This window comes from Sinocyclocheilus rhinocerous, unplaced genomic scaffold, assembly GCF_001515625.1.
Source record: "Sinocyclocheilus rhinocerous isolate Xijiao unplaced genomic scaffold, SAMN03320098_v1.1 scaffold197, whole genome shotgun sequence".
Taxonomy (NCBI): domain Eukaryota; kingdom Metazoa; phylum Chordata; class Actinopteri; order Cypriniformes; family Cyprinidae; genus Sinocyclocheilus; species Sinocyclocheilus rhinocerous.
The window spans coordinates 30,852-44,716 of NW_015634478.1; the positions used below are offsets into that span (position 1 = coordinate 30,852).

Genomic DNA, 13,865 nt, shown 5'->3' on the forward strand with positions numbered 1-13,865 from the left:
GCTGTATTTATAGTACTGCCTGTAATTTATGCTAAAATAAGCCTCATTTTCTTATTTATTCTCATTTAAACATATATATATGAGGGAGAGTAAATGATGCTTAGGTGAACTCAGTGTGTGTGTTTGTCCACTAGGCGCTGTTGTCCATGTCTGAGACAGTCAGCGAGAGCAGAGAGACGAGTCTGAGTTGGTTTAACTCACTGATCCTGGAGCTGCAGCGTCCGCAGATACACATCACACCTGTGACAGCGCATGACGTCAGGTGAGACGTCTGGCAGTCTGCAGTTATGGAGGGAGCTGCTGGATGGTTTGGTCTGTGAGTCTGTGAGACTGAGACACACGCTGGGCCTTCAGGAGAACAACACCTGGACTGACACCTGTGAGGACAAAACACACACACACACACACACACACACTCATGCATGAAAGGCTGAGGTCTGACATTAAGCGTGCTGGTCCACAGCGGAGCAGAAGGAGGAGGAGGAGAGGAGAGGAGGAGCACTGCAGATGAAGGACGAGAGGAGACGAGCGAGTGTCAGAGAGCTGGAGGAGACGAGACGAGCTAAAGCAGCACTGAGAGCAGTGGAGGTCAGTGAGAGAGTAATGATGCTCCTCACCAGCAGAGGACAGCAAACCTCATCACAGACACACGCCGCTTTCCTCGCATCATGTGTTTGGTGAGGAGATCGTGGTGCTGCTGCTTCTTTACTGAGTGATCAGATGCAGCATTTTCATCCGCTGGAGCAGAAAACAGCTGACAAAATCCCAGGAGGAGCTTGATTCTCATCTACAGACCAGAAGAAAACACCTAGCAACCACCCAGAAAGCCCTAGTTACTGCATAGCAACCACTTGGAACACCCTAGCAACAAGTCAGGTCACCCTAGCAACCACCAAGAACATCTTAGCAACCACACAGAACTCCCTAGTTACTGCATAGCTGCCTCCCAGAACACCCTAGAAAGTGCGTAGTAACCACTCGGAACACCCCTAGCAACCAGTCAGGACACCCTAGCAACCACCAAGAACATCTTAGTAACCATAACCCAGAACTCCCCAGCAACTGTATACCAGCCTCCCAGAACACCCTAGAAACTGCACAGTAATCACTCAGAACACCCAAGCAACAGCATAACAGCCTCCAAGAACATCTTAGCAACCATCCAGAACTTCCAAGTAACTGTGTAGCAACAGCACAGAATATCCTAGCAACCAGTCAAAAAAAAAACCCTAGCAACCAAGAACATCTTAGAACACCCTGGAAACTGCATAGCAACCACCCAGAAGACCCTAGCAACCATCAATAACACCCTAGCAACAGCATAACAACCACCTAGTACACCCTAGCAACTGCACAGCAACCACCCAAAACATCCTGAACAGCAACAGCTGACAAAATCCCAGGAGGAGCTCGATTCTCTACAGACGGAAGAAATCACCTAGCAACCACCAAGAAAGCCCTAGTTACTGCATAGCAACCACTTGGAACACCCTAGCAACAAGTCAGGCCACCCTAGCAACCACCAAGAACATCTTAGCGACCACCCAGAGCTCCCTAGCAAATGCATAGCAGCCTCCCAGAATACCCTAGAAACTGCTTAACAAACACTCAGAACACCCTAGCAACTAGTCAGGTCACACTAGCAACCACAAAGAACATCTTAGCAACCACACAGAACTCCCTAGTTACTGCATAGATGCCTCCCAGAACACTCTAGAGTAGTAAGTAACTGAGTAGTAAGCACTCGGAACACCCTAGCAACCACCAAGAACGTCTAAGTAACCATAACCCAGAACTCCCCAGCAACTGTATAGCAGCCACCCAGAACACCCTATAAACTGCACAGTAATCACTCAGAACACCCAAGCAACAACATAACTCCAAGAACACCCTAACAATCAGCCAGAACATCTTAGCAACCATCCAGAACTTCCAAGTAACTGTGTAGCAACAGCACAGAATATCCTAGCAACCAGTCAAAAAAAAAAACCCTAGCAACCAAGAACATCTTAGAACACCCTGGAAACTGCATAGCAACCACCCAGAAGACCCTAGCAACCATCAATAACACCCTAGCAACAGCATAACAACCACCTAGTACACCCTAGCAACTGCACAGCAACCACCCAAAACATCCTGAACAGCAATCACTCAGAACATGCTAGGCACCACCCAAAACATCTTAGAAACCACCCAGAAGTCCTTAGCTACTGCATAGCAACACAGAACTCCCTAGCAACCAGTCAAAACACTCTAGCAACCACCAATAACATCTTAGCAAAACCATATTAACTGCAAAACAACCATCCAGAAAACCCTAACAACCATCAAGAACACCCCAGCAATGGCATAACAACCACCAGGTACACCCAAAACTGCTTAGCAACCCTCCACAGCACTCTAGCATCAGTCGTTGAGTTTTCAGTGTTCTTCAGAAGGTGAAGCGTGTGGTTTGGGTGTGGTGGGTTTGTAAGGCACCTGCGATGCCTGACTCTGCTGTCCATGTAGGCAGCTCACTCACTAGAGCGCGTCTCTCGCTGACTCATGCTCTGTGGGCGTCATGCTAACCGCTCTCAGCGCAGGACAGCTGCACGCTTTCACACCATCTCACTGTGTGAATCTGTCTCTCTCTCGCTCTCTCACACACACACACACACAGAGTGTGAGTGTGTGCCAGAGGAGAGAAAGACAGACACAGGAGAGAAAGACTCCAGCTTTACTACTGAACACACACACACACTACAGGACAGATACAGAGCACTGCTGCACGCACAGGTATATGCATTTTATTTATATATGCACAGGTTCACACACTCCTTCATGATTTTTCATCACACTTTCACACATCGTGATTCATACGGTCATGTTTAGTCATAATGTGCTGGTGTGTGAGTGAGTGTGTGTTTGTGTGAGTATGTGTGTGTGTGTGTGTGTGTGTGTGTGTGTGTGTGTGTGGGCTGATGGCAGGAAGTGACCTTTGCTCCCTTAGCTGATCTTTGAGCTTGTCCAAATGGCTGAAGGTTTAGCTGGTTATCATCACTATATCCTTTTTGGGTATATAACCATTTGCGCAATTTCCCCAGTATTTTCCACTCCCATTAGCACTTTTAGCTGTAGCTTAGCATAGATCATTGAATCTGATTAGACCGTTAGCATCTCGCTCAATGATATTACTATATCAATGATATTAGGAGACTATTTTCAGGCGCTGCGTAATATTATTGCGCCTGCTGCACTCATGGTACGGCAGCAAAGTTCCTTGATTATTACGCCAGAATAAGAGTATAGTTCCTAGCCATATCGGCCTAGAAAATCGCAACTTTTCATTTTCCGTCGGTCTTAGTACACGATGTAACTACAGAAGAGTCAAGTTTTATTTTCCACTCCCATTTGCACTTTTTTGGAATTGCGCTCTCACGCTAATTTGTCCTGTTTAGTAAACCTGGCCCATAGTTTATATATAAAATATGCAATATGCAGAAAATAGCATAATTAAAATAAAGAGATTTTCTGGCAGACCAAATCTTTATAAATAAATAAAATATTTTTTTAACCCCAACCACTGGCTATACTGGGTAATTTAATAAATAAATAAATAAATAAATAAAAAGGTACGGTAATTGTTTACGTTGTTAGGTTATTTTCATGACAACACAGAAGCTGGGTAAAATGTTGTTCCCGTCGGCGACGGTTCAAAATGTAACGGTCAACAGACAGCTGCAGCCTCATTAAGAAAATTAAGTTAATATCGTTTTGATATGTAACTCTCACAACATTAAGTATTATCTATTTAAAGTTAAAATAGATCACTAAAACTGATTTTTTTTTTTTTAAGTTTTAATTCCCTTTTGTCCGCTTTACTTTCTCTGGAGAATGAGTTAACTCGCTAACATCATTCAGTGACACAGTACCTTTCCACGGTCACAATATTTAGTCATGCATTTATATTTTGTATTATCAATGTACTAGTTTATGATTTGTTCATTTACGTAATTTTGAAATGTACATGGCAGCTCATTTTCCGACTCACCTAGAGTTAAACAGTTGAGTTTTACCTTTTTCGAATCCATTCAGCCGATCTCTGGGTCTGGCGGTAGCACTTTTAGCTGTAGCTTAGCATAGATCATTGAATCCTATTAGACCGTTAGCATCTCGCTCAATGATATTACTATTTCAATTATATTAGGAGACTATTTTCAGGCGCTGCGTAATATCATTGCGCCTGCTGCACTCATGGTACCTCTCGTGCCTCCACACCGCATGTGTGAGAGTGTGTAGTAAATGGATCATCTCACCCACATCACTGGAAACACTGCAGCATCCTCGCGATTATTCTCGACGGCCGTATTTCTCTCTGAGTCCGTCTCGGTGGATTCGTGTCGGTGTAGCGGATCGCGGCTGCTCGGTAAGATGCTGCAGGTAACCGCGATTCATTTATCTTCCTCATTAACCCTGCAGATGATGCGCACGTATCTGTCAGTGTGCCACCGTGTGTGTCTTATGTCAGAAGTGTGTATGTGATCTGTGTCAGAAGCGTTTCTGCGATGCTGAATACAGGAGCTGAAGGCCTGCTGGAGCATTTACACACAGTCTCAGTCTATTTCTGGTCTGATGCTGTTGTGTGGGAGCTGGTCATGTTGGATAGATATATGGTTCTCTGGAGATTCAGAAATGTTCCTGAGGTTACATTATTGGCCATATCAGTGTATTAGTTCTAGATATCATCCTCAGAGCATCAAACAATAGATGCATTGTAAAGAACCATAGAACATCAAACAGGTTTTTGTGTGATATCATAGAAACTCAGAAGGGTTCTGCTACAACTTTAAAATCTTCTATGACATAATGGGAACTTAATGGTACAATAGCATCATAACAACTTGAAATGTTTCCACTATTACATTTTTAGGACTTAATATGTTCTTTGCTTCGTGGAATTCAGAAGTTATAATGACATAATATAAATTTTAAATGGTTCTACTATGACTTTATTAGAAAAGTGTAAGTGTAACGAAAAACATTTATATTAATATGATGTTGTAGGTTTGTTGAGTTGTAATGTTCCAGTAGTACACCATATTGTTTAATTTACATAAATACAGCTTCATCTATAGATTGCCCATATTATTTAATCATTGAAACAACTTTAGGAACAGTACAAGGTGTTCTTTAAGTGTAGTGCACAGAATATTGCAAGAACTCCACAACTGTCTTAAAAGAATGTTCAAACAATAATAATAATGTTAACATAGATAACATAAAATGTTTTATAACATCGTGGAGCTCAAAAAGGTTCAATGGCATCATAGGAACTCGAAAAGCTTCTACTATGACGTTTTTAGGACTTGTTCTTTGACGTCATGGAACTCAAAAAATGGTTCAATGACGTAAAAACTTGAAAAGGTTTTTACTCTGAGTTTTTTATGTTCTATAACATTGTATGACATCATAAGGACTTAAAGTTCTACAATAAACAATATAGAAATAATGACCTCTAAACGGCTGTGTCTGTAAACATGGAGGGGTAAACGCAGTTTATGTTCTGTAACATTGTATGACATCATAAGAACTTAAAGTTCTACAATAAACAATATAGAAATAATGACCTCTAAACGGCTGTGTCTGTAAACATGGAGGGGTAAACGCAGTCAGTGCTTTTGTTGATGCTTTCACTTTTGCGTCAAACATTCACACTCATGCAGCTATTGCAGAGACATCGTATTAGACGACTTTACACATTTCTTTGACTCACGTAAATAGCACAGAGTAAATGCGTCATCTGTGTCAGAATGTCATGATTGGCCCAGAGTAGACGTCTTACGTCAGCGTGTTCTGAACTCATACGTGCTCATACGGTAATATTGCGCTGCGTTCACACAGAGAGCATTATCGGTAATTTACTGGTAATGTTACAGCTTCTCATACCAGTAAATTGCCAGAACAAATTTACCGGTATTTTTGAAAAGGTCCTGTTCACACATGATCTCTTAACGGTAATTTACTAGTAATTTACCAGTAAAGACTGTGTGTGTGTGTGTGTGTGTGTGTGAAAGGAGATTATGACTTTATTAGGACATGTTCTGTGACATAATAGAACTCAAAACATTTAAAATAGTTCTATAGAATCTTTGAAACTTCAGGTTTTCTTATGGCATCATGGTTGCTTTAAAATATTCTGTGACATCACAGGAGAACTTTTTTAAGTTCACATCACATCCAAGGTTCTTCTGTGGCATCAGGCTGTACAGCTATATTTGGCTGTTTAATATATAGTACTGTGAGTGAGATGAATCTGTGATCACCGCTGGAACATGGAGTGGAATAATTCAATAAGGAGAGCATAAAAGGCCATTGACAGAATTAAACGTCTCCGTGGGGATCTGCTTGATGAAAGTGTGTCGTGTTGCGGAGCAGATGTCTTCGCTGAGATCACACTCATCAGAGACTCGTCCCGGGCTCACACACGGCACCGCAGTCATGGTGGGTCTGTTGTTTTCTTCTCATGTCTACAGCAGATGAACCAGGCCTGCGTTTCTCAAAATCTTCATAATAAGTAGATCAGCACCAGTGCTCTCTATGATCAACTTAGGTAGCTCAGGTCATTTATGTTCCAAAAATGTTAAATTTTGGTTGTGAGAATGTTAAAATGGGAATGGGAATCTAAATTGTTAGTAGCAGGTCATTTAAAGCATTAATGGTCGACCATTATGTAGAGAGCAGGATCACTGATGGTCATGCTGGTGTTGTATAGTACAATTTAAAGGGACAGTTCACCCCCAAAAAAAAAAAAAAATCTTCTTCTTCTTTTCAGCACAAAAGAAGATATTTTGAAGATTGATGGTAACCAAACAATTGCTGATAGCCATTGACTTTAAAAGTATGGGGAAAAAATACTATGAATGTCAATGGCTACCAATGACCGTTTGGTTACCAAATATCCTTTGTGTTCAACAGAAGAAAGAAATTCATACAGGTTTGGAACAACTTGAGAACTATATCTCTTTAAGGATGTTTACCAAACATTTAATCATTTAAAATTGTTTTAAATGTTCCCTGATGGTTACATACCTCAAGTTATTTAAATGCATATTGAATTAGTTATCAATTCACACATTCTAAATAACATAATTTTGTTTTAGATGCATCGAACTAAAGGTGAGTTGTATTTCTTCACACCATCTTCATTAATCCTATTGAGAGTCATCTCCTTTTGTTGTGTTGGTCTAGTTTTGAAAAAGTGATAATGAAAGTGCTGATGTTAGCGGCTCCTGGTTCAAAGCCAGCAGGTTTTGTGCGGACGCAGAACGGATCTGGACTGGCCTCGTTGTGTTTTGCCCAAGTTTTGGAGCAGATGAACCCTGAAGTACGGCGTGGGTTTGTCACCGAGTGCAGCGCTGGGTTTAGAGAGGCTCTATGAAGGACGTGTAGGATTAGGTTCTGCCTCACACACAGAAATACAAAGTCGAAGAGCGCATCAGGTTTTTTAAGGTATCTAATATTTTGATATTTAATTTCCATGATCTAAATATTCTTGCAGTCATGGTGGGTCTGTTGTTTTCTTCTCATGTCTACAGCAGATGAACCAGGCCTGCGTTTCTCAAAATCTTCATAATAAGTAGATCAGCACCAGTGCTCTCTATGATCAACTTAGGTAGCTCAGGTCATTTATGTTCCAAAAATGTTAAATTTTGGTTGTGAGAATGTTAAAATGGGAATGGGAATCTAAATTGTTAGTAGCAGGTCATTTAAAGCATTAATGGTCGACCATTATGTAGAGAGCAGGATCACTGATGGTCATGCTGGTATTGTATAGTACAATTTAAAGGGACAGTTCCCCCCCAAAAAAAAAAAAAAATCTTCTTCTTCTTTTCAGCACAAAAGAAGATATTTTGAAGATTGATGGTAACCAAACAATTGCTGATAGCCATTGACTTTAAAAGTATGGGGAAAAAATACTATGAATGTCAATGGCTACCAATGACCGTTTGGTTACCAAATATCCTTTGTGTTCAACAGAAGAAAGAAATTCATACAGGTTTGGAACAACTTGAGAACTATATCTCTTTAAGGATGTTTACCAAACATTTAATCATTTAAAATTGTTTTAAATGTTCCCTGATGGTTACATACCTCAAGTTATTTAAATGCATATTGAATTAGTTATCAATTCACACATTCTAAATAACATAATTTTGTTTTAGATGCATCGAACTAAAGGTGAGTTGTATTTCTTCACACCATCTTCATTAATCCTATTGAGAGTCATCTCCTTTTGTTGTGTTGGTCTAGTTTTGAAAAAGTGATAATGAAAGTGCTGATGTTAGCGGCTCCTGGTTCAAAGCCAGCAGGTTTTGGGGCGGACGCAGAATGGATCTGGACTGGCCTCGTTGTGTTTTGCCCAAGTTTTGGAGCAGATGAACCCTGAGGTACGGCGTGGGTTTTTCACCGAGTGCAGCGCTGGGTTTAGAGAGGCTCTATGAAGGACGTGTAGGATTAGGTTCTGCCTCACACACAGAAATACAAAGTCGAAGAGCGCAGCCGTGTGAAGGGCAGAGATGTTCAGGCAGATCAGCTGATGCTACACTGTCAAAATGATTGTAATTTTAACAGTAATAGACTGGGAATATGCTACGGCATAAATCTGTTAACTGGTTAACAGGAAGTTCTCTTACTATATATGATGAAACACTAATAGTTTCGTCAATTTCACAGTAAAATACTATTATATTTTGTTTTTGGAAGTGAAATAGAATAAACCACCCTCTGTGTTGGGGGTAGTAATGTGAGTTATCTAATCAGATTACTTTTTTCAAGTTACTAGTAAAGAAACGCATTACCTCTAAATGTACAACTAAATATCTTGAGTTATTTTTTTCAAATAGGTAAGTCACTTTGCTTTTCCATTTATTCACTGACATTTCTCATTGTTGAGAGAAACACTGGGAGTGAGGTGCAGAGGCCTGAGGCTGATTCATTTCACTTTAGGTCCCTGGCAGCTGCCAAAAATATAACTTTTGGGTCTTTTGTTATTAAAAAACAAATAAGCAAGCCCAGCCCAGGGCAAAAGGTAATGCAAAAGAAAAATAATGCATTACTTTCCATAAAGAATAACTAAGTAATGCAATTAGTTACTTTGTAATGCAGTATCACAATATAATATACTACTTTCAAAAGTAACTTTCCCTAACACTGATTAGCATTCACTTCAGCTTGTGGAAAAGCTTCTTTGATTCATCCTGTGGTTTTCTCATTATCATCTGTGTTTTTAAAGTGGCTGTTTAGATACGAAACAGATTTTAGTACTTAAGTAGTACTTTACTGTTAATGGAGTACTGTTTTTTTACTGTAAACTTAAGTTCAATCTGTGAAACCTATTTTTTTTATGGTGAAGTTCTGATAACCACAGCTGCCAGCTTTGTACCATTAATTTCACAGAATTAAAATTGATTTATTTGTATTTTATTTTACAGTGTACCTGTCCTATAAACAATCAGTCATCTCCCCACAGTCAGATTTGTTTGATGGCTTCTAGTGAATGCAATCGTGAGATGTTTCCCAGCTCTGCTGCTGCTGTGATTAACAGCAAACTCTCAGCTCCTCCAGATTAAGCTCAGATAACCCTTCGGCCTCCGGTGTTTTCTGAATGAAACGCACACGGCGTGAGGGTTAAACGTGCCGCTGTGATTCACTGCTGGTCTGCTGCTCTCTGTGTCTGTGGGCTGATGGGTAACAGCGTGAGCTGATTCATTGGTAAAGTTTGTGAGTCAAAGATGCGTTTATTAATTTAGCAGGTGCTTTCAGCAGCATTTCAGATGCATTAATCATTGGGGATCGAACCCATCACCTTGATGTTGCGAGCGCAGGAACGCAGATGTATACGGGCCGTCTGAAGGATGTTTGGGTGCTGGGGTAAATTCGGGGTCTGTTTTTGGAGACAGATAACGCATGGCTCTCTCTCCCCACCGACCCACTTCTTGCGGCCGTGTTTTTTTAAGATGAGAGCAAACTGGAGCCGATCTGAATTATTGATGATGCTGAAAATGGTAATCGCTGTCCTCCCGCCGCAAATGAAGAGGGAGGGGGGCATTTTAATTAGAACTGCATCTGTTTATGTGCTCAAAAGCTTGTTAACTCTCTACAGACCACAAAAACGACAGGAAATGATGTTTAGTAAATGACCTTTGACCTCTTTAGTGTCTCTTCTGCTCACAAAGGCTGCATTTATTTGAACAAAAAATACTGTAAAAATAGTGAAATATTATTACAATTCTAAATAACTGTTTTCTATGTGATTATATGTTAAAATTTAATTTATTTCTGTGATGCGCAGCTGAATTTTCATCATCATTACTCCAGTCTTCAGCGTCACATGATCTTCAGAAATCATAATAATATGCTGATCTGCTGCTCAAGAAACATTTCTGATTATTATCAATGTTGAAAACAGTTGTGCTGCTTCATATTTCTGAATATTTGTCACTTAAAAATCTTACTTGTGTGTGTGTATATATATATATAGCGCCTCAACGACCACGGCAAGAACTGGAGACACGTCTACAAGGTGTGCGCATCCGTCTCGAGCGTGCATTCAAATAAACTAAAACAAGAGATTTCCCTCAACACCTCTGACGGAGCAGGATTCCCACAGTCTCAGAAAACCTGGAGATATGAGAAAAATGATCACCATTTATTTCAAGCTATTAATTAGTGAAAAGTGAATTAGTGATTTTTTTTTAGGTTAATTTAAACAAAAGTGATTTTTGGTTTATGTATAGTCTAATTAGTGATTTCTATCCTAATTTTTAACAAGCGTTATTTTGAGTTTATTTATAGTCCAATTAGTGATTTCTAGTCTAAAATTTGTTATTTTTTTGCGATTTCTAGTCTAATTAGTGAGTCCTAGCTTAATTTTAAAAAAGTTTAGTTTTAGTTTTAGTTTGTTTAGTCTAATTAGTGATTCCTAGCCTTTTTTCCTAGTTTTTTTTCTAGTCTAATTAGATTTTTAGCCAGATTTTAAAGTCTTATTTTTAGTTAATGTTTAGTTTGTCTAGTCTAATTAGTGATTTCTAGCTTAATGTTTTAAAAAATGATTATTTTTAGTTTTTTTCTACTCTAATTAAGGATTTTATGTGATTTCTAGGCTAATTATTTTTAGTTAATTTTTTAGTCTTATTACTGATTTCAAGTGATTTTAGTCAATTTTTAGTCAATTAAAAACTCTGATTTGTAATTATAAAGTCTAGCTTGTGATTTCAAGTTATTTCTAGCCTAATTTAAAAAAAGTGTTAATTGTATTATATTTTTAGTTTATTTCTAGTAAAATTAGTGATTGCAGTGTGATTTTCTAGCATAATTTAAAAAGTGTGTGATTTCTAGTTTACTTCTAGTCTAATTACAGATTTCAAGTTATTTCTAGACTAATTTAAAAAGTGTTAATTGTATTATATTTTCAGTTTATTTCTAGTCTAATTAGTAATTTCTAGCCTTTTTTTAGTGTATTTTAATGATTACAAAGTGATTTCTAGACCTTGGAAAAAGTCATGGAAATGGATAAAATCTTATTTTTTATTTATTTATTTTGTAAATCATATGCATTTTTTTTTAGCTTAGTAAAATATTTTATCCAGTAGAAATTGTGAGAATTTTTTTATTTTTTATTTCATTCTTAACTTTAATCCAGTAAACCAAATGAATGGAAAAGTCATGTAAATTAATTGGTTAAAAAAGCGGGAACCCTCAAAAATATTCAGCTCTTAAAACTGGAATCCTGAAATGTAATTATTTTAATTATAATTAAAAATATTTTAGTTACTTATTGTAATGTGTGAAAACTCCTGGTTTCTGTAAATTACAGCAGATGAACCAGAGGAAATCTTTTTGTTTTCTGGACAGCAGAGTCCAATAGGTTGAGAAAGGAGTGCAGAGATCTGGTTTGTCTGTGTGCTCAGGCGCTGACGCTGCTGGACTATCTGGCTAAGACGGGCTCGGAGCGCGTGGCCCAGCAGTGCCGCGAGAACGCCTTCACCATCCAGACGCTGCGCGACTTCCAGTACGTGGACCGGGACGGGCGCGACCAGGGCGTGAACGTGCGCGAGAAAGCCAAGCAGCTGGTGGCTCTGCTGCGGGACGAGGAGCGTCTGAGGCAGGAGCGGGCGCAGGCGCTCAAGACCAAAGAGAGGATGGCGAGCGGCGTTCCTCCGGCGTACCCCAGCAGACGCAGCAGTCAGCCCAGCATGAACGCTCTGTACGGAGAAGAGTTCAGCCGCTCCAGAGGATCGCCGTCATCCTTCAACTGTGAGACGCACGCTCTTTAACTCCTGCTGTTAGCTCAGTGTCAGCTTCCATTCGTTTAAACAACAGCATATACTGTATAATATAACAAGATAAACCAACAGAAGAATGATGAATGATACAGTAGATAAAACAAACAATCGGGTACAAAATTATTTTTTTTTATTTCATTTAATTGACAATATATTTAGCACTTGAATTTGAAACCAAAACTCAACATATTTGTTGTAAAAACATTTTTATACTTTCTAGAAAACTGACTTTGATGCTGCAGTTAGCTAAAACTATATTACTCGACATTTAAGCTATTTAAGGGCAATGTCTCTTCAAATATAGATCTATAAATTATGTATATTCTGGCATTATAATGAGGAAGATCTCAGTTAGGATGACCACATTTGAAAAAAAAAATTGCAATGAATGAATACAATAAATGGAATAAGATAAAATAATAAAATTGAAAAAAAATGGAAGGGAAAAATGAAAAAAAAAAAACTTAAATATATAATAAATATTTTAAAACATGGTAAAAAATAATGTGTAGGCTGTCATTTCCATACTCTCTCTCTCTGTATAAATATGTGTGTGTGTATTATACAGTTATTTTTTGTCTGAAAGTGACATCCTCATATTCCTCATAGCTAATAATGAGACAACTTTAGTGCTTTTCTCCTGCAGTCTCCTCACAGCTGCTGCTGCCATGTGCTCGTGTGTTTGTAGTCTAATGAGGCCGTGTCTCACACACACACACACACACACACACACACACACAAACACACACACACACACACACACACACACACACACACACACACACACACACACACACAAATAAATCATAAATAAAGGTGAATGATCCTCACCCGTCTGTCTGTCTGTCTGTCAGCGTCCTCCTCGTCTCCCCGAGCGTCTGATCTGGAGCAAACTCGACCGCAGACGAGTGGAGAAGAAGAGCTACAGCTGCAGCTCGCGCTGGCCATGAGCAGAGAGGTACACTCACACAGATTTGATATTATGGACTTATGAAGCATTTATGTTTTATTACAGTTTATTACATTTATATTTTTAATTTATTTAAAAAACATTATTTAAGTTTCTTAAAATATTTTCATATATTTTTAGTTATTGTTATGATTATGATTATTTTATTATATTACAGTCATTTTAGGTCATTTTTAGGTTTCTTAAAAAAGTATGTATATTTAGCATTTACATCTTACATCATATATTTTACAATTATTTTATTCATAATTTTATATTTTATTTATTAATATTTTATTGTAGTACAATTGATCACTTTTAAAGTTAAGAATACTTTTTCAGCCATTGTAGGTTTGTTAGTTGTAGTTGTAGTGTACAGTAATGATCCTGACACACACTCTTTCTTCTTTTCAGTAGCGGTTTCCTAAATTAACTGTAAATGATCCTTGTAGGTCTTCAGTTTCTGTGGTGTTTGAGTGTCTTTTCATTCCCAGCATTCAGCAGCCGGAGCGTTTCCATCTCTGAATCCCCACGGCACGAGCCGGTCGAGTGTGAGTGTGTGTGTGTGTTTGTTTGTTTTTGTTTGTGTGTGT

General features: G+C 38.7%; 1 protein-coding gene across 1 annotated transcript in view; it reads left to right on the forward strand.

Annotated features, from left to right (window-relative positions):
* The first annotated feature begins 252 nt into the window (after window positions 1–252).
* Window positions 253–13,865, forward strand: part of LOC107745640 (epsin-3-like) — a 19,976-nt gene continuing 6,363 nt past the window's right edge. Inside the window, exons 1-8 of the mRNA XM_016559561.1 lie at window positions 253–379; window positions 464–677; window positions 7,228–7,374; window positions 8,202–8,217; window positions 8,325–8,426; window positions 10,520–10,561; window positions 11,949–12,294; window positions 13,178–13,281. Of these exons, the coding sequence (XP_016415047.1) occupies window positions 253–379; window positions 464–677; window positions 7,228–7,374; window positions 8,202–8,217; window positions 8,325–8,426; window positions 10,520–10,561; window positions 11,949–12,294; window positions 13,178–13,281 (1,098 nt within the window). The remainder of the gene's footprint in view (window positions 380–463; window positions 678–7,227; window positions 7,375–8,201; window positions 8,218–8,324; window positions 8,427–10,519; window positions 10,562–11,948; window positions 12,295–13,177; window positions 13,282–13,865) is intronic.